This window comes from Echinops telfairi, unplaced genomic scaffold, assembly GCF_000313985.2.
Source record: "Echinops telfairi isolate 266 unplaced genomic scaffold, ASM31398v2 ScPeMD7_3533;HRSCAF=4204_1, whole genome shotgun sequence".
NCBI classification, from domain to species: Eukaryota; Metazoa; Chordata; class Mammalia; order Afrosoricida; family Tenrecidae; genus Echinops; species Echinops telfairi.
Window position 1 is genome coordinate 23,958,656 of NW_022107432.1, and position 12,888 is coordinate 23,971,543.

The 12,888-nt window shown below is 53.2% G+C and overlaps 2 protein-coding genes across 3 annotated transcripts in view; one reads left to right on the forward strand and one right to left on the reverse strand.

Annotated features, from left to right (window-relative positions):
• Nucleotides 1–2,741: 2,741 nt before the first annotated feature.
• GUCA1B (guanylate cyclase activator 1B) lies at nt 2,742–5,581 on the forward strand. Its single transcript, XM_045294839.1, is given in 4 exon segments — nt 2,742–2,965; nt 4,230–4,347; nt 5,111–5,140; nt 5,143–5,581. Coding segments are annotated over 4 exon segments (390 nt in total). The 5' UTR covers nt 2,742–2,809; the 3' UTR covers nt 5,229–5,581.
• A 4,134-nt stretch (nt 5,582–9,715) lies between these two features.
• LOC101648593 (guanylyl cyclase-activating protein 1) overlaps nt 9,716–12,888 on the reverse strand; it is a 9,784-nt gene continuing 6,611 nt past the window's right edge. Inside the window, exons 2-5 of one of the 2 annotated variants that reach the window (XM_004710855.2) lie at nt 11,459–11,608; nt 11,064–11,157; nt 10,391–10,537; nt 9,716–9,956 (exon numbers count right to left, since the gene is read on the reverse strand). In XM_004710855.2, the coding sequence (XP_004710912.2) occupies nt 9,868–9,956; nt 10,391–10,537; nt 11,064–11,157; nt 11,459–11,608 (480 nt within the window). In that variant the 3' untranslated portion in view covers nt 9,716–9,867. Of the gene's footprint in view, nt 9,989–10,390; nt 10,538–11,063; nt 11,158–11,458; nt 11,609–12,888 lie in introns of both variants that reach the window. The other variant, XM_045294838.1, reaches the window with a different exon arrangement.

Consider the following 12,888-nt stretch of genomic DNA (forward strand, 5'->3'; position numbering starts at 1 on the left):
TTTTTAAAGGACTTTTCGATTTTATTTTTAAAGTTGCCCCCAAATGGCAAGAATAGTATAAATAATCCCCATGTACAATTTACCCGTTTGTGTATAATTTGTCCACTTGTCTATGTGTGCCTATGGGTGTATGTAGTATCTCTCCCTCTGTGTGTGTGTGTGTAGCTATATATACACATGTCCATATGCACATTCATCTAGCTATAGCTATACATGCTGAAGTAAGTTGGAGACGGCACATCCTTTGGTGGTGGAGGTGCTAAGCGCCAGGAGTCCGCTGTACCCTACACACGACAGCAGGAAACACTGCCGGTCCTGCGCCATCCTCAAAGGGTCACCCACACCCTTTTCTTTTACCCCGCGTCATCCCGTGTGTGTTTCCTAAGAACAAAGAGATTCTCTGACATGAGCTGACACGATGATCAAAAAAGCAGGACGTGCGGCCGTCTTATTGGCTAATCAACGGTCCATCTTCGGAGTTGGTCAGTTGTCCCAATATCGTCCATGTCTTTGGGGCTCTGATGACACTTGGCGTTTATTGACTTGCCAGACCTTCTGAGCTCCTTTCCTGTGGAGCCTGTTCTCTCAGCCTTTCTTTCTTTACTTGACCTTGGCGTGTGGAAAGGTCAGGGACAATCATCTTCTGGGATGTCTCAGAATTTGAGCCGGTCTAATGGCCCCTTGGGAGGAAGCTAGGACTGTCTCCTGTCCTAAAGCTCTGTTGTCTCAGACACCCACAGGGCAGTGCTGCTCGGTCCTCCAGGGTCGCTGGGAGTGGGACTGGACTTGGAGCCGAGAGGGAGCTTGAGCAATGCTTCCATGTGATGAGATTGGGCTTAAGCACTGTTCACAGAAGTCATGTCATGCTGGTGCCAAGGGGAACGTGATATCGCCTTGCCCCAGGACGGGTGAGGTGAAGTTCAAGCATTTGGTTACTGTAGCGTCTACTAGCTTTCTCCACTAGAAAGTTATGTTTTCCCCTTTGTAATTAAGAGACATCTTAGAGCAGCGGTTCTCAACCTGTGGGAACTCGCTCTTGAGCGCAGAAAACACACTCAAGTTCACTGCCACCTCCTCGTGGCCCTTCAGGACAGGGTAGCACTGCCCCGTGGGCGGCCCAGGCTGTACCTGTTGAGGAAGGGAAGTCCATACAGCGTATGGGACTGAGAACGGTCAGCGGCGGGGAAGTGTTTGCCACTTGGCCTTGGGCAGCTTATAGCACCACGGAGTCTCAGGCTCTTCAGCTAAGATGAAGGGGTCCCGACCCGAGGGACAGGATGTGCATGAAGCAGGTGGTCCTCACCAGCCTTTTGGCATGTGGTCTATACTCACTGATTTAAAAAGAAACGCAAGAGAGATTCATAGTAAGCTTAATCAGCGACAACTGCAAGTGAAAACAGTGCTTGACAGGAGGCCACTGCTAAGACCCCCCTAAAGAGACGCCCACGGTGAGAACACGGCTGATGAGCCTAGAGAGCCAGCAAGTGGAGTAAGGCTTTGGGGTGACAGGGGTGATGAGGCCAAGGGGTCCAGATCGAAAAAGACTGTTTGGAAATGGCTTGTGGTAGCAAATGCATACAATTCTGCTGGACGTGATTGAACGATGGGATGATTCGCTATATGTATTCTTCCTAATTAATAATAATAAGGAAATTACCAGAAGTCCAAAAGACACACACATGCAGAAAGGTGTCCACTGTGTGACCAAAACTTTCAAAACCATGTTCAGCGAGGGACAGACACCCTTGCCTAATACTCCTCGTAAACAGGTTCTGGGTTTAAATCATTTCTAAAGACACGAGGACATATTAACTATTAAAGAGTCTCTCGGGAAACCACACTCATCTGCTACTTAGAATCTGTGGCCTTCCTCTTTCCCCTGCCCAGTTACCGCCAAGCTCTGCCTGCCACTCCTGCCAGGAGGTGGGTGAGGCTAAAGGCCTGTCCTTCGCAGTAGTGGCCACCCTCTAGCGAGGCCTAGTGCCTGAGCGGGGACTGGAGCCATGGTTCGTCTGTCTTCCCACAGGTCCAGGGTGTGGAAGCCTCTCATGTGAACGTCAGGGGCTTTTCCTTGTGGACACTGCTTTCTCGTCTCCCTCGCACCAAATTCAGATTGAGCCCATCTCTTATCCATTGATTCGTAAATATTTCTGGGCTCCGACTCTGAGCGTACTGGGTAACCCAGTTAGGCATGGAGGAGGAACCGAGGCGATTCGAACCCTCCCTCTCTATTCCCCAGGAGCTTCTAATGAGCCAACTTATGAGCCAGTCACACAGCACGCCAGAGAGCGGCGTGAAATACGAGGTAGAGCTAGCAGGCACTGAGGCTGTTAGAATGGGCAGCCGAGGGACCACTGTGGCGGAGGAGTCAGAGAAGGAAGCCTTCCTGGAGGAAGGGACCATTATGAGACCGTTCACCTGAACCTTGAAGGGTGCCTGCGCTGCTGCTGGGAGCTGGTGGGCCGGGTCCAGTTCATGGGAACCCACATGACAGAGTACAGCTGCTCTAGGGTCTGCTTGGCCGTAATCTTTATGAAACACATCACCAGGTCTTACGCCCACAAAACCACAGGGTGGGTTCGAACTCCTAACCTTGTAGTTTAGCAGCCGAGCTCCTCATTGCTTGCATCCCAGAGCTTTCTTGGATAATCACAGAGATTGGGAGAGGACTGGCAGTCAGAGTGCAATCTGAGCAAAGAGGCAGAAGCCGCAAGGATTGCAAAGCAAAGGGAAAGGCCTGGGTGGTTTAAATAAGGCTCATTCTGGTGCCCCAGGGAGACCTGAGGCCCCTCAGCAACTCCCACACCTAATGCAGGACAACACCATTGACTTCCTGGCCTCCGTGGCAGCCCTGAACCTCGTGCTGAGAGGCACTCTGGAACACAAGTTGAAGTGGACCTTTAAGATCGATGACAAGGACAACAACGGCTGCATCGACCACCTGGAGCTACTGGACATTGTGGAGGTCAGTGTCTCTGCCCAGGGGTTCCAGACACCTGGAAGCCTGAGCACTGCTGGGCTCTGAGGGCTGCCTGGGAGGAGAGCTGGTGCTTGAGGGCTGAGGGATAGAGAAACCATTCAGAGTGTTTTCTGACCACAGTGTAATTAAACTAGAAGTCAGTTACAGAAAGAAAATCCCCATCTGCTTGGGAATTAGGCAGTATATTCTTAAACATCCCGTGACTCAGAGAAATTCTCTCCCACACACACAACCAGGAAAATAGTTGATACTGAAGTTTGCTCTACCCAAAAGTACAGCGTGCAGCTAAAGCAGGGTTTTCAGGGAAATTCATAGCCTTACAATTTACCTATTAGAAAGTAAGGAAGACTGACAATCAAGTGATCTGGGAAGCCATCTCAAGTCAATAAGGGAAAATAAGAGTTGCTAACTTAAACCTCAAGAAAGCAGAAGGAATAAAATAATAAAAAGCAGAAATTCATTATCTGGAAAACAAATCCACAAGAGAGAGAGAAAAGTCAACAAAATGTCAGATCACTTCTTTGAACAGATATAAAATTAACAGACAACTAGCAAAAAGGACCAAAGGAAGACAAGCACCTGGTCTACCTCAGATTCTGACACTTGTCCACGTTAACCTGCTCCACCTCCCCAGGTATATGACGATAGGAGGATTGTTAGCCCCATTGCCTCATAGAGACTCCGCAGGGTCGTACACCTAGGAAGTGTTGGTGCCTATCTGAACCCTTGAGGCTCCCCAACACCTGCATGGAGGTGGTTCCATTCTAAGAACAGAGGACCCTCTCCCATCTGTCTTCCTCTGTCCACGGAGCACGGTGCTTTCCCAGGGGTGGTTTCGTTTGGAGAGGAAACGGGTTTCCCCTCTAGTCCAGACCCTTGTCTCTAGCTCCCATCATTCTATTTTGCACACATGCACAAAGATGTTCTTCTCTGACTCTACATTAGGGTGTAGGCCGCTGGAATCTTGCCAGCTCTGAGCTATTTAATTGCAGTCCTTAATCATCCCTGATCAGAGCCTGTGGGGTTTTGGCGTTGATGCTCACAGGTGAGGCCAGGGGCTCCCCCGGGGGAATGAGGCTCATGGGACTCCAAGGGCACAGCCTTAGGACCAGTGCTCTTTGGGTTCGATCTGGATCCCGTGGTCCTGAGGTGAGCAACCTGGGGGACCAGCACTGGGAGGATTGTTGAGGGGCGGGAGTCGGGGGGCTTGCAGGGCTCCCCAGCTATGAGGCTGAGTTTTCTCTGGCAGGCAATCTACACGTTGAAGAAGGTCTGCCAGGTGGAGATGGAGGCCCAGGAGAGCCCGACGCTCACGCCCGAGGAGGTGGTGGACAGGATCTTCCTCCTGGTGGACGAGACTAGAGATGGTAAAGGAGTGGACATCTGTGGTGGGAGGGCTGCCCACTGGGAAGCACCCCCAGTTTCTGGCTGTGTGACCTCAGCCCAGACCCTCCACCTCCCAGCAACTAGCGTTCTCATCTGGGGGGTGGAGTGGACGGCATGAAATGACAGTGGCGTCACTGGCACATGACGTTTGTAGGCGTGTTTAAAACTCATGTGAGAGTTGCTGAGGGAGGCCAAGTGAGTGTGACAGGAGCTTTAGCGTGATAATTTGACCCCTTGACCTCAGTCGTCCTGCCTGGGACATAGGGATGATGACAGTGGTTGAGAGGAGTCAGTGGGATGATGCACGCACCTGTCAGCTGTAGGGGATATCTCGTATCCAATTGCTAGTGAACTGATTCTGACTCGTGGCGTGTGTTTCTCGGAGGTACAGTGCTCCACAGGGTTTCCATGGCTACCACCTTCCAGAGCCAGATTGCCAGGCACGTCTAAGCGGGTTCCACCTGGTAGCGTGTTGCTGGGAAGCCAACTGGTTAACCATTCGTGCCACCCAGGGACTTGGGCTCATCTCCCTGTAGCTCAGTGCCCAGTTCCAAGGCTGGACAGGGAGAACGTTGGCTCACAGCACATCCCCGAAGAACCCTCCAGTTCCTCGCAGCGCCACTCAGTTGACAAACTGGTTTGTGGAAGAGGTGTAGGTACGTCCCAGGGAGAGGAGGTTTCTCCTCCACCCACCTACCGCCCCTCCCCTCTTCCCGGGTGATGTTTCTCCTGTCCCGCTCCCAGGCCAGCTGTCTCTGGATGAGCTCCTGGACGGGCCAAGTGGGTGATGAGCATGCTGCCGATGGAGGTGAATCCCAGCACCTGGGTCTCTCAGCAGCGGAGGAGAAGCGCCATGTTCTGAGGGGTCACGCGAGCCCCATGACCCCCGGGGGCATCCCCAAACCTTTCAAGACTCAAAGCTCACTCAGGTTTGCAAGTAGTGCAGGGTCTGTGGCTCGGCCCCATCATCCCCACTCTGATCCTGGCTCAGGTCCTGCCCTTGTAAGGAGCTGAGTGAGGAGTGGGGGTGGGATAAAAATTACACCTTCCAAAGGCCCTAAGGAGTATTCATGGGAAGACCCTCGCCCCCTCCTACCCATGCCTCCTCCCAGGGTGTCTACAAGGGGAAATGCAGCAGGTGGAGCAGTGGGGTGTGCTGATGGGGGCTGTTTCCGCTCCGCCCGGGTACTTTCAAATCACAAGCCTCACCCTCAGTCTCCCCACCTTTGAATGGACTGTCCTGATCCCCAGTCCCAGACCTTTGAAGAATGGGGGAAACCATTTCTGGGCCAGGGGAGGAAACTGGGGCCCTATTGACCTGAGTTCTGGTCCAGGCTTTGCGCCCAACCAGGCTGGGACCCAATAGTGTTCACCTCTCCTTCCCCCACCCCCTCGGTCACCTCCCCTGCACCGTGAGCAGGCTGGATTAGAAGAGCAGCAGAATGATGCTTCTCCCGCGGTCTCATATGTCCACCCCTGTATGGAAACTGGATCAAAATGGAGCATGAAAATCGGCCCATGTGATAAGACCTCTAACACAAGCTAGCCGGCGGTTTCAGGCGCACCAGCGTGCCAGACGCACTGATGGTCCCTGAACTGGACGTGTAAAGCAACGCTGACCTAGCGCAGACTCACCGGGACACGGAGGTCCACTGCTGCCCTCGTCATTGTTCCTGGAGCCCCCCTGCTTGAAGGGCAGTGGCGAAGTCCCACCCCTGGGCTCCCCTTGGAGTCTGAGGCCCCTCGGTGGACACAAACTGAAAGCCAGTGCCCTGGGCCACTGTCACCCCTGAGAAATGATAGGAGATGGTTCCTGGGAGGTGGGGGAGGTTGACTGTTACTCAAACAGATATGTTTTTATATAGATATATCAAAAAATTAAAAACTGATCACAACCACATAACCACACACACACACCCCAGGGGACAAACACCATAAACCACGGGTGAAGGGAGACAGCGGTTGGTGTAAGATATGAAAATAATAATAATTTATAATTTATCAAGGGGCCACGGGGGAGGGGGGGGAATAAGAGGAGCTGGTACCAAGGGCTCAAATAGAAAGTAAATGTTTAGAAAATGATAGCAACCTATGTACAAATGTGCCTGATATAATGGATGTATGGATTGTTGTAAGAGCTGTAAATGATCTTTTAATAAAAACAACTGAACCTCATGGAACCTGCAGTTTCATGGGGGTGGTTGTCATATCGTTTCCTTTGAAAATTCATTTTCGGTTAAGAAAGAACTAGCTGATTAAAACACGGTGAGCTATCCGGCTGGACCGGAGGATGTGCACTGGCACAGATAGGAACCAGAGATACAGGGAATCCAGGACAGATGAACCCCCCAGGACCAGTGGAGAGAGTGGCGATACTGGGAGGGTGGAGGGAAAGTGAGGGAGAAAGGGGGAACCGATTACAAGGTCTACATATAACCTCCTCCCTGGGGGCAGACAGCGGAGAAGTGGGTGAAGGGAGACGTCGGATGGCGTAAGATATGACAAAATAATAATAATTTAAAAATAATAATTTATAACTTATCAAGGGCTGAGGGGAAGGGGGGCAATGGGGAGGGAGGGGGGAAATGAGCTGATACCAAGGGCTCAAGTAGAAAGCAGGTGTTTTGAGAATGATGATGGCGACATATGTACAAGTGTGCTTGACACAATTGATGTATGTATGGTGGTAAGAATTGTATGAGCCCCTAATAAAATGATAAAAACAACACGGTGAGATGAGGGTGATTCACAGCACCACACTGCGCATGGGACGACCGGTGCGATGGTACCTGTTTCATGACATGTCAGGTTACTAATAACCCGGCAGCATACAGAGGGGCCCCCGGTCATGAAGACGGCCCATGAATGAAGTTGGGAAATGTCCTAATGACAGACAGGTAGTCTCCTAACTCTGACCTTTGGGATGTCCCAAATTGCCAACTCTGGTGTTTGGGGTTTTTTTCCACCTGCCCCTGGCATTGACCTTCACCTTCCCTCCACGTCTGTGCCCAGGCACAGGTGGCCTTCCCAGCCTAGGGGGGGTCCAAGTGATGGGCGGGACAAGTGTGAGCAATACACACCCTGTCCTTCCTCCCACAGCGCCCTCTCCAGTCTCTCTTTTACTCTCCATCTACACCCTGCGCAGGAAGACCCTGAGCCCAGGAGAAAGAACTATTGAAAACACCCATCGCAGAGCCCCAGCCCCTGTCTCTCCAGGTTCCTGCAGCCCCCAGGCAGCTGTGATCCAGGGCACGTGTGGGGGAAGGTCAGATGCGCAGGCATTCCCTCCCCTGAAGGCAATCAGTTGCCAGACTGCTGTCTCATCCCACCATGGGTGGGCCTGCTCCCTGCCTCTGGGGACAACGGACAGGCTCCTGTAGGAGGGGTTTGCACCCTACTGATAATGGTTCCTATGGAGACCCAGAGACCACCCCCTAGACCACCCTCTCATTGCTGTGTAACCTATAGTGCAGCTCCTCCCTGTGACAGATGTCTCTACCTGTAATTAGTGGGCTGGCTTGCCCCCAAAAGGTATATAGGTGTGAGTCAGCAATATAGAACTCTCGGACTCTCGGCTCTGACTCTGAGCTCCTTGCTGCTCACTCCCTGGTCACTCCCCTCTCCCTTGTTCCCTTCCCCTCCTTCCCTTCCCCCTCTCTCCACGTGGACCACCAAGCTGGGCTGAGGTGAGCAATGCTATCATGTAATATGTCCAACTGCATTCTTGTAATATCTCTCATGCTCTCGATGACTTTAATATAATACTTATATATCCCAACCGTACAATTGTGCTTACTGAATCCGAGTAGTAGTAATAGGAGTATTAGCGGTGGGGGCTGGCCCCCCACACTCCCCCGCGTCATTTTTTAATTTAATACTACAGGCATGGTCCAGGATACCTGCCCCTTCAGGTAGAGACCACTGAGTGCCTGCCAAGTGTTCTTAAAGGGATGTGCCAACAACGGGGCGCGCCTCTACCCCATAACAGTCTACATTGTTTCCCAGCTGGTGTCCCGAGTGACTGCAGCAAGCAGGACTTGGGCAGCGAGACCAGAGGCAGGCCGGCCGGCCACTGGTCATGAGCAGTGAGTCTCACTTAGGTAGAGAACGGTCGGAATTAGCTAGGCTGCTGTAACAGAGAGAGAAAACACAAGGGTGGCTTTCAGAAACAGAAATTTATTTTCTCACGGATTGGGAAGCCAACAGTCTGAATTCAGGGCACTGGCTCTGGGCGAAGGTGGTCTCGGTGGGGTCTGGGGACGATCTCTGAAGGCCCTGGTTCCCGGGGTCCCCAGTGAGCTTCATCTCTCTCCATGTGGCATCTCTCCTCCCCGGCCTCTGCTGGCTTCTTGGTGCCTCATGGTCTTTTATATACCTCAAAGGGACTCACTGAAAGTACACCCTACATGGAGATGGCCCCTGGGCCTCACAGAAAACCCATTCCCCCCACATGGATTTGAACCACAGGTATAGGTCTCTAGGTATAGGCTTAGGATTTGCAATATAGATTCAGGTGCTTCAAAAATCATGCGGAAAAATAGAATTCAAAGATCATGAGATTGTGCACGTCTTTTTTAACATACGTAAACCATTGACTTGTAAGGGGAAAAAACTTCTGATATTAAATACATTTCCTTTTTAATAAATCATTTCTAACTTTTTTTTTAAGAGAGAAAAATTCCCACAAACTTTTTGAAGTGCCTTCGTATTTGGGCCCAGGAGACGTGTGTTGGCGGAGAGAGGGGACACGAAGGGATCCACAAGAGGAGATGTCAACACCGAGGGGTCGCCCCGAGAATAGGACGGGCAGGTGGAGTCAGCTCTCCCAGTAACTGGAGGACTTCCCACGTCCCGACCCCTCCTCCTCCCACTGTCTGGCCCATCACGAACATGAGCAGGCCCTCCTGCAGAGTCTGCATGTGCGCGTGCGCACACGACAGCCAGGCGGTAGTGGGGATTCAAGCCTGCGCTAGTCCACCTTAGCCCCTTGATAGGATGATGAACTGATTGAAGGAACGCTTTTCTCCATTATGGGGTCCCTAGAAAGTGATCCCTAAAAATATCTCCAAAGTTTATAAAATTCTAACGCCCCAATTTACACCTAAGGAGCCCCCGGGGACAGAGTGGGTTCTGCTTTGCACAGGTTAGCAGTTCGAAACCACCAGCAAAGATTTGCAGGCTCAAAACCCCACGGGGGGGTGGGGGTGGGGGGGTGGGGGGGCAGTTCTACTCTGTCGCATAGGGTCGCTATGAGTCAGAATTAACCGGATGGCAATTGATTTTGGGGTTCTGAATTTACACCTAAAGGAAGCTCCTCCCCACCCCCATCACACAGCCCCCCATATGCACTCCCATACAGCACACAGAATGCACCCCAACCTCCCCCTCCCATCATCCTCTCCAGGTGGGACCTCACCAACTCTTCTTTCAGGGTCAAAGTCAGGGGTCACCTGTGAGGAGCCACGTCTGAGGCAGGCCCCTCACAGGCCCTGGCCACACCTCTAGGAGTCTATTTTATTATAAGGAGGTTTGTCTGTGTTGCTTCCCTGAGGAGTGACGTCTGTCCTTTTCACCGCAGTACAGCCAGCATCTAGCAAGGGGACAGGGCAGGTGCTCAACTTCCTGTTGAAAGGAGAAATGAGTCAACAGAACCACAGGCCAGGACCCCTGGGGTCGGGCGCCCCTGGGGCCGAGGCCGGTGCCATTGCAGAAGAGAACAGGAGCCTGGGCCCCAAGTCCCCAAAAGCCCAGCCGAGTTTCGGGGTCTCTAAGTGCTGGGAACAGGGCACCTTCAGTGGGGAAGGCTGGGTGGGGTGGGTGCGAGGGAGAGACAACCCCACCAGCCACGGGGACCCTGCCCATGCCCTGCGCTCCCATTGCTGCCCCTCTGATGCCACCCCCCACCCCCGTGTGCCCCAAGGAGGCAGGCTGAGCCTCTGAGCGCAGTAGAGTCTGTCTAGGGTGCAAACCACAGCGTCTCCAGCACACGGCCCCTCCCACGACCCCCACCGGGAAGCAGCTCACCCGCGGCCTCGGCCTGGTCCTCGGGCTGCCCGCCGCCGCTCTGGAGCCGGCGCACGATGCGCGTGAGGTCCAGGCTGCGCGTCAGGGTGTCCAAGAGCATGCGGTCCTTCTGCACGCCCTCCATGAACTCCTCCAGCGAGAGCTCGCCTGCGCCCGCGAGAAAGGGAGTCATGGGCTGGCGCCGGCCCTCCGCGGGACCAGAGAGCCTCATTAGTCCCCCAGGGTGGGGCTGGAGGATCTGAACCACGGACTTCGCGCTTAGCGACCCCACACTTACCTCACTGAGCCACCAGCGCTCCCCTAAGTCTTTTCCCAGGTTAAGTCCTCAAACCCACTGCCGTGGAATCAATTCCGACTCACAGGCACCCTGTCTATAGGACAGGGCAGAACTGCCCCTGGGGAGTTCCGAGCCGGAGTCTCAGGAGTAGAAAGCCTCGTATTTCCCCCGCGGATCTGCTGGTGGTTTCAAACTGCTGACCTTGCAGCCCAACGAGTTACGCGCTACACCACCACCGGGCTCCTTGTCTTGGGGTCCCTAGAAGCCAACTTTACGGTGGGGCAGAGGCAAACGGACACCTGATCCGCAGAGGCACTTGTGTCCCTCCTCCCCTCCCGCCCAGGTGCCCCGCCCCCAGGTGCGCGACATCCCTGGCTACCGACTTGGGGTGCTCACCATCGCCGTTGATGTCGATCTTGGTGAACACGAGGTCTGTGAACTCCTCCGCGGTCATGGTGGAATCGCTGCAGGGGTTGATGGCTCGGATGGCCTAGGACCGAGCAGAGGCAGAATGGAGGGGACACCTCTTCCTGGTGTGGGGGCAACAGCAGGGGAGCAGAGGGCCCAGGTGTCCCGGGCCTTGAACAGAGCGGAGGTGCTACATTGCTTAGTGTAGGTAAGCAAAGAGGCCCCGGGGGAAGGGTCAGAGGTGCCACTGGGACCCCCAGACCTATCTGTGAGGCTGAAGACCCAGCACCCACTCTCACCTGGAGCAGCAGCTCCCCTGCCCCCCACCCCTCTGCACCTGGAGTTACCCTCTGCACCTGGAGTTACCCTGCACCTGGAGTTACCCTGATGATGGTGAGCAGCTCATCACGGTCGATGCATCCATTGCCATCCACGTCGTAGAGCTTGAAATACCAGCGCAGCTTCTGTTCCACCTTCCCCTTGAGCACCAGGCTCAGCGCGGCCACGTATTCCATGAAGTCGATGTAGCCATCCTGGGTCGGGGCGTGGTCTCCATGAGCCCCACCTCAAACCCCGCCCACAGCCCTCCAAGCCCCGCCCCACTCAGCCCCCGCCCCCTCTCTTTTTCCCTCTTTTGTGAGCCCCTCTGGGCATGCAACTCATACTCATCTGTAAAGAGGACGACACAGGAGATCATGAACGAGGAGTCCTGGTGGTGCAGTGGTTACGAGTTGGGCTGCGAGATGAATGGTCCGCAGTTTGAAACCAGCAGCAACTTCATCGGAGAAAGATTGGACTTTCTACTCCCATCACTAATTGCATCTCGGAAGCACAGGGAGTCACTATGAGTCAGCATTGACTCTCTGGGCATGAGTTTTGGTTTGGGGAAGATATAGCCGATGGTGGGAGTCAGCCGGTACACACCAGTTAACAGAACCCACACCTACTTTTCAGTGAAGTCGGGCTCACCAGTTGTGAAAATGGCACTTGTAATTAGGGTTTTCGAAATCACAAATTGATATTCCTTCCTCTTTGGTAATGTTCATCTATGTAACAGCATACTCTAAGCACCCATAGTAATGTTCATTCAGTCCATAAACATAAAAAAATTAGAACTATGCTTGTAATAAAAGTGAAGAATATTGCAAGTGAGGATGCCCATCAAGAAGCAATATGGAAATAGCTCAAATAACACTTTTGTTGTTTTTTAGTCAGATATTATTTTTTACATTTTTTTCATTAACATGTTAAAACTCTTGAACCAATAGTAATGATTGACATACAACCTTCCCCCACCCCCAGGGGGACGAACAACAGAAACGTGGGTGAAGGGAGACAGCAGATGGTATAAAACAGGGGTCCTCAAACTACGGCTCGAGGGCCACATGTGGCCCGCTGGCGTTTCCTCGGTGATAATACGATGGGGGCAGACAGCCACAGCTTTGTTCAGCGGCCGAGCAGAGTTTGAACTGCTCACCATCCTTTAGTGGCCAAGCCCTTCAACCACTGCTCACCAGGGCTCCCTTGCTGTGGGGCCAAAAACCCAGAACGAAATTCACTGCCCTTGAGTCTGACGCACAGCATCCCTATACGGGAGTGGAAAGCTTCACCTCTCTCCTGCAATGCAGCTGGTGGTTTTGAACTGCTGGCCTGGGGTTAGCAGCCCAATGGGTAATCCACAACACCATCAAGGCTTCCTTTCTGGTGGGGACAGGGCCCCCTAACTGTTCCCTGGGCCACTATTCTTCCCCAGCCCTGCAGCTCTGCCCAGGGGCCCGCGTGAGGCTGGGAGAGAGGAGCCTTGACCTGCAGA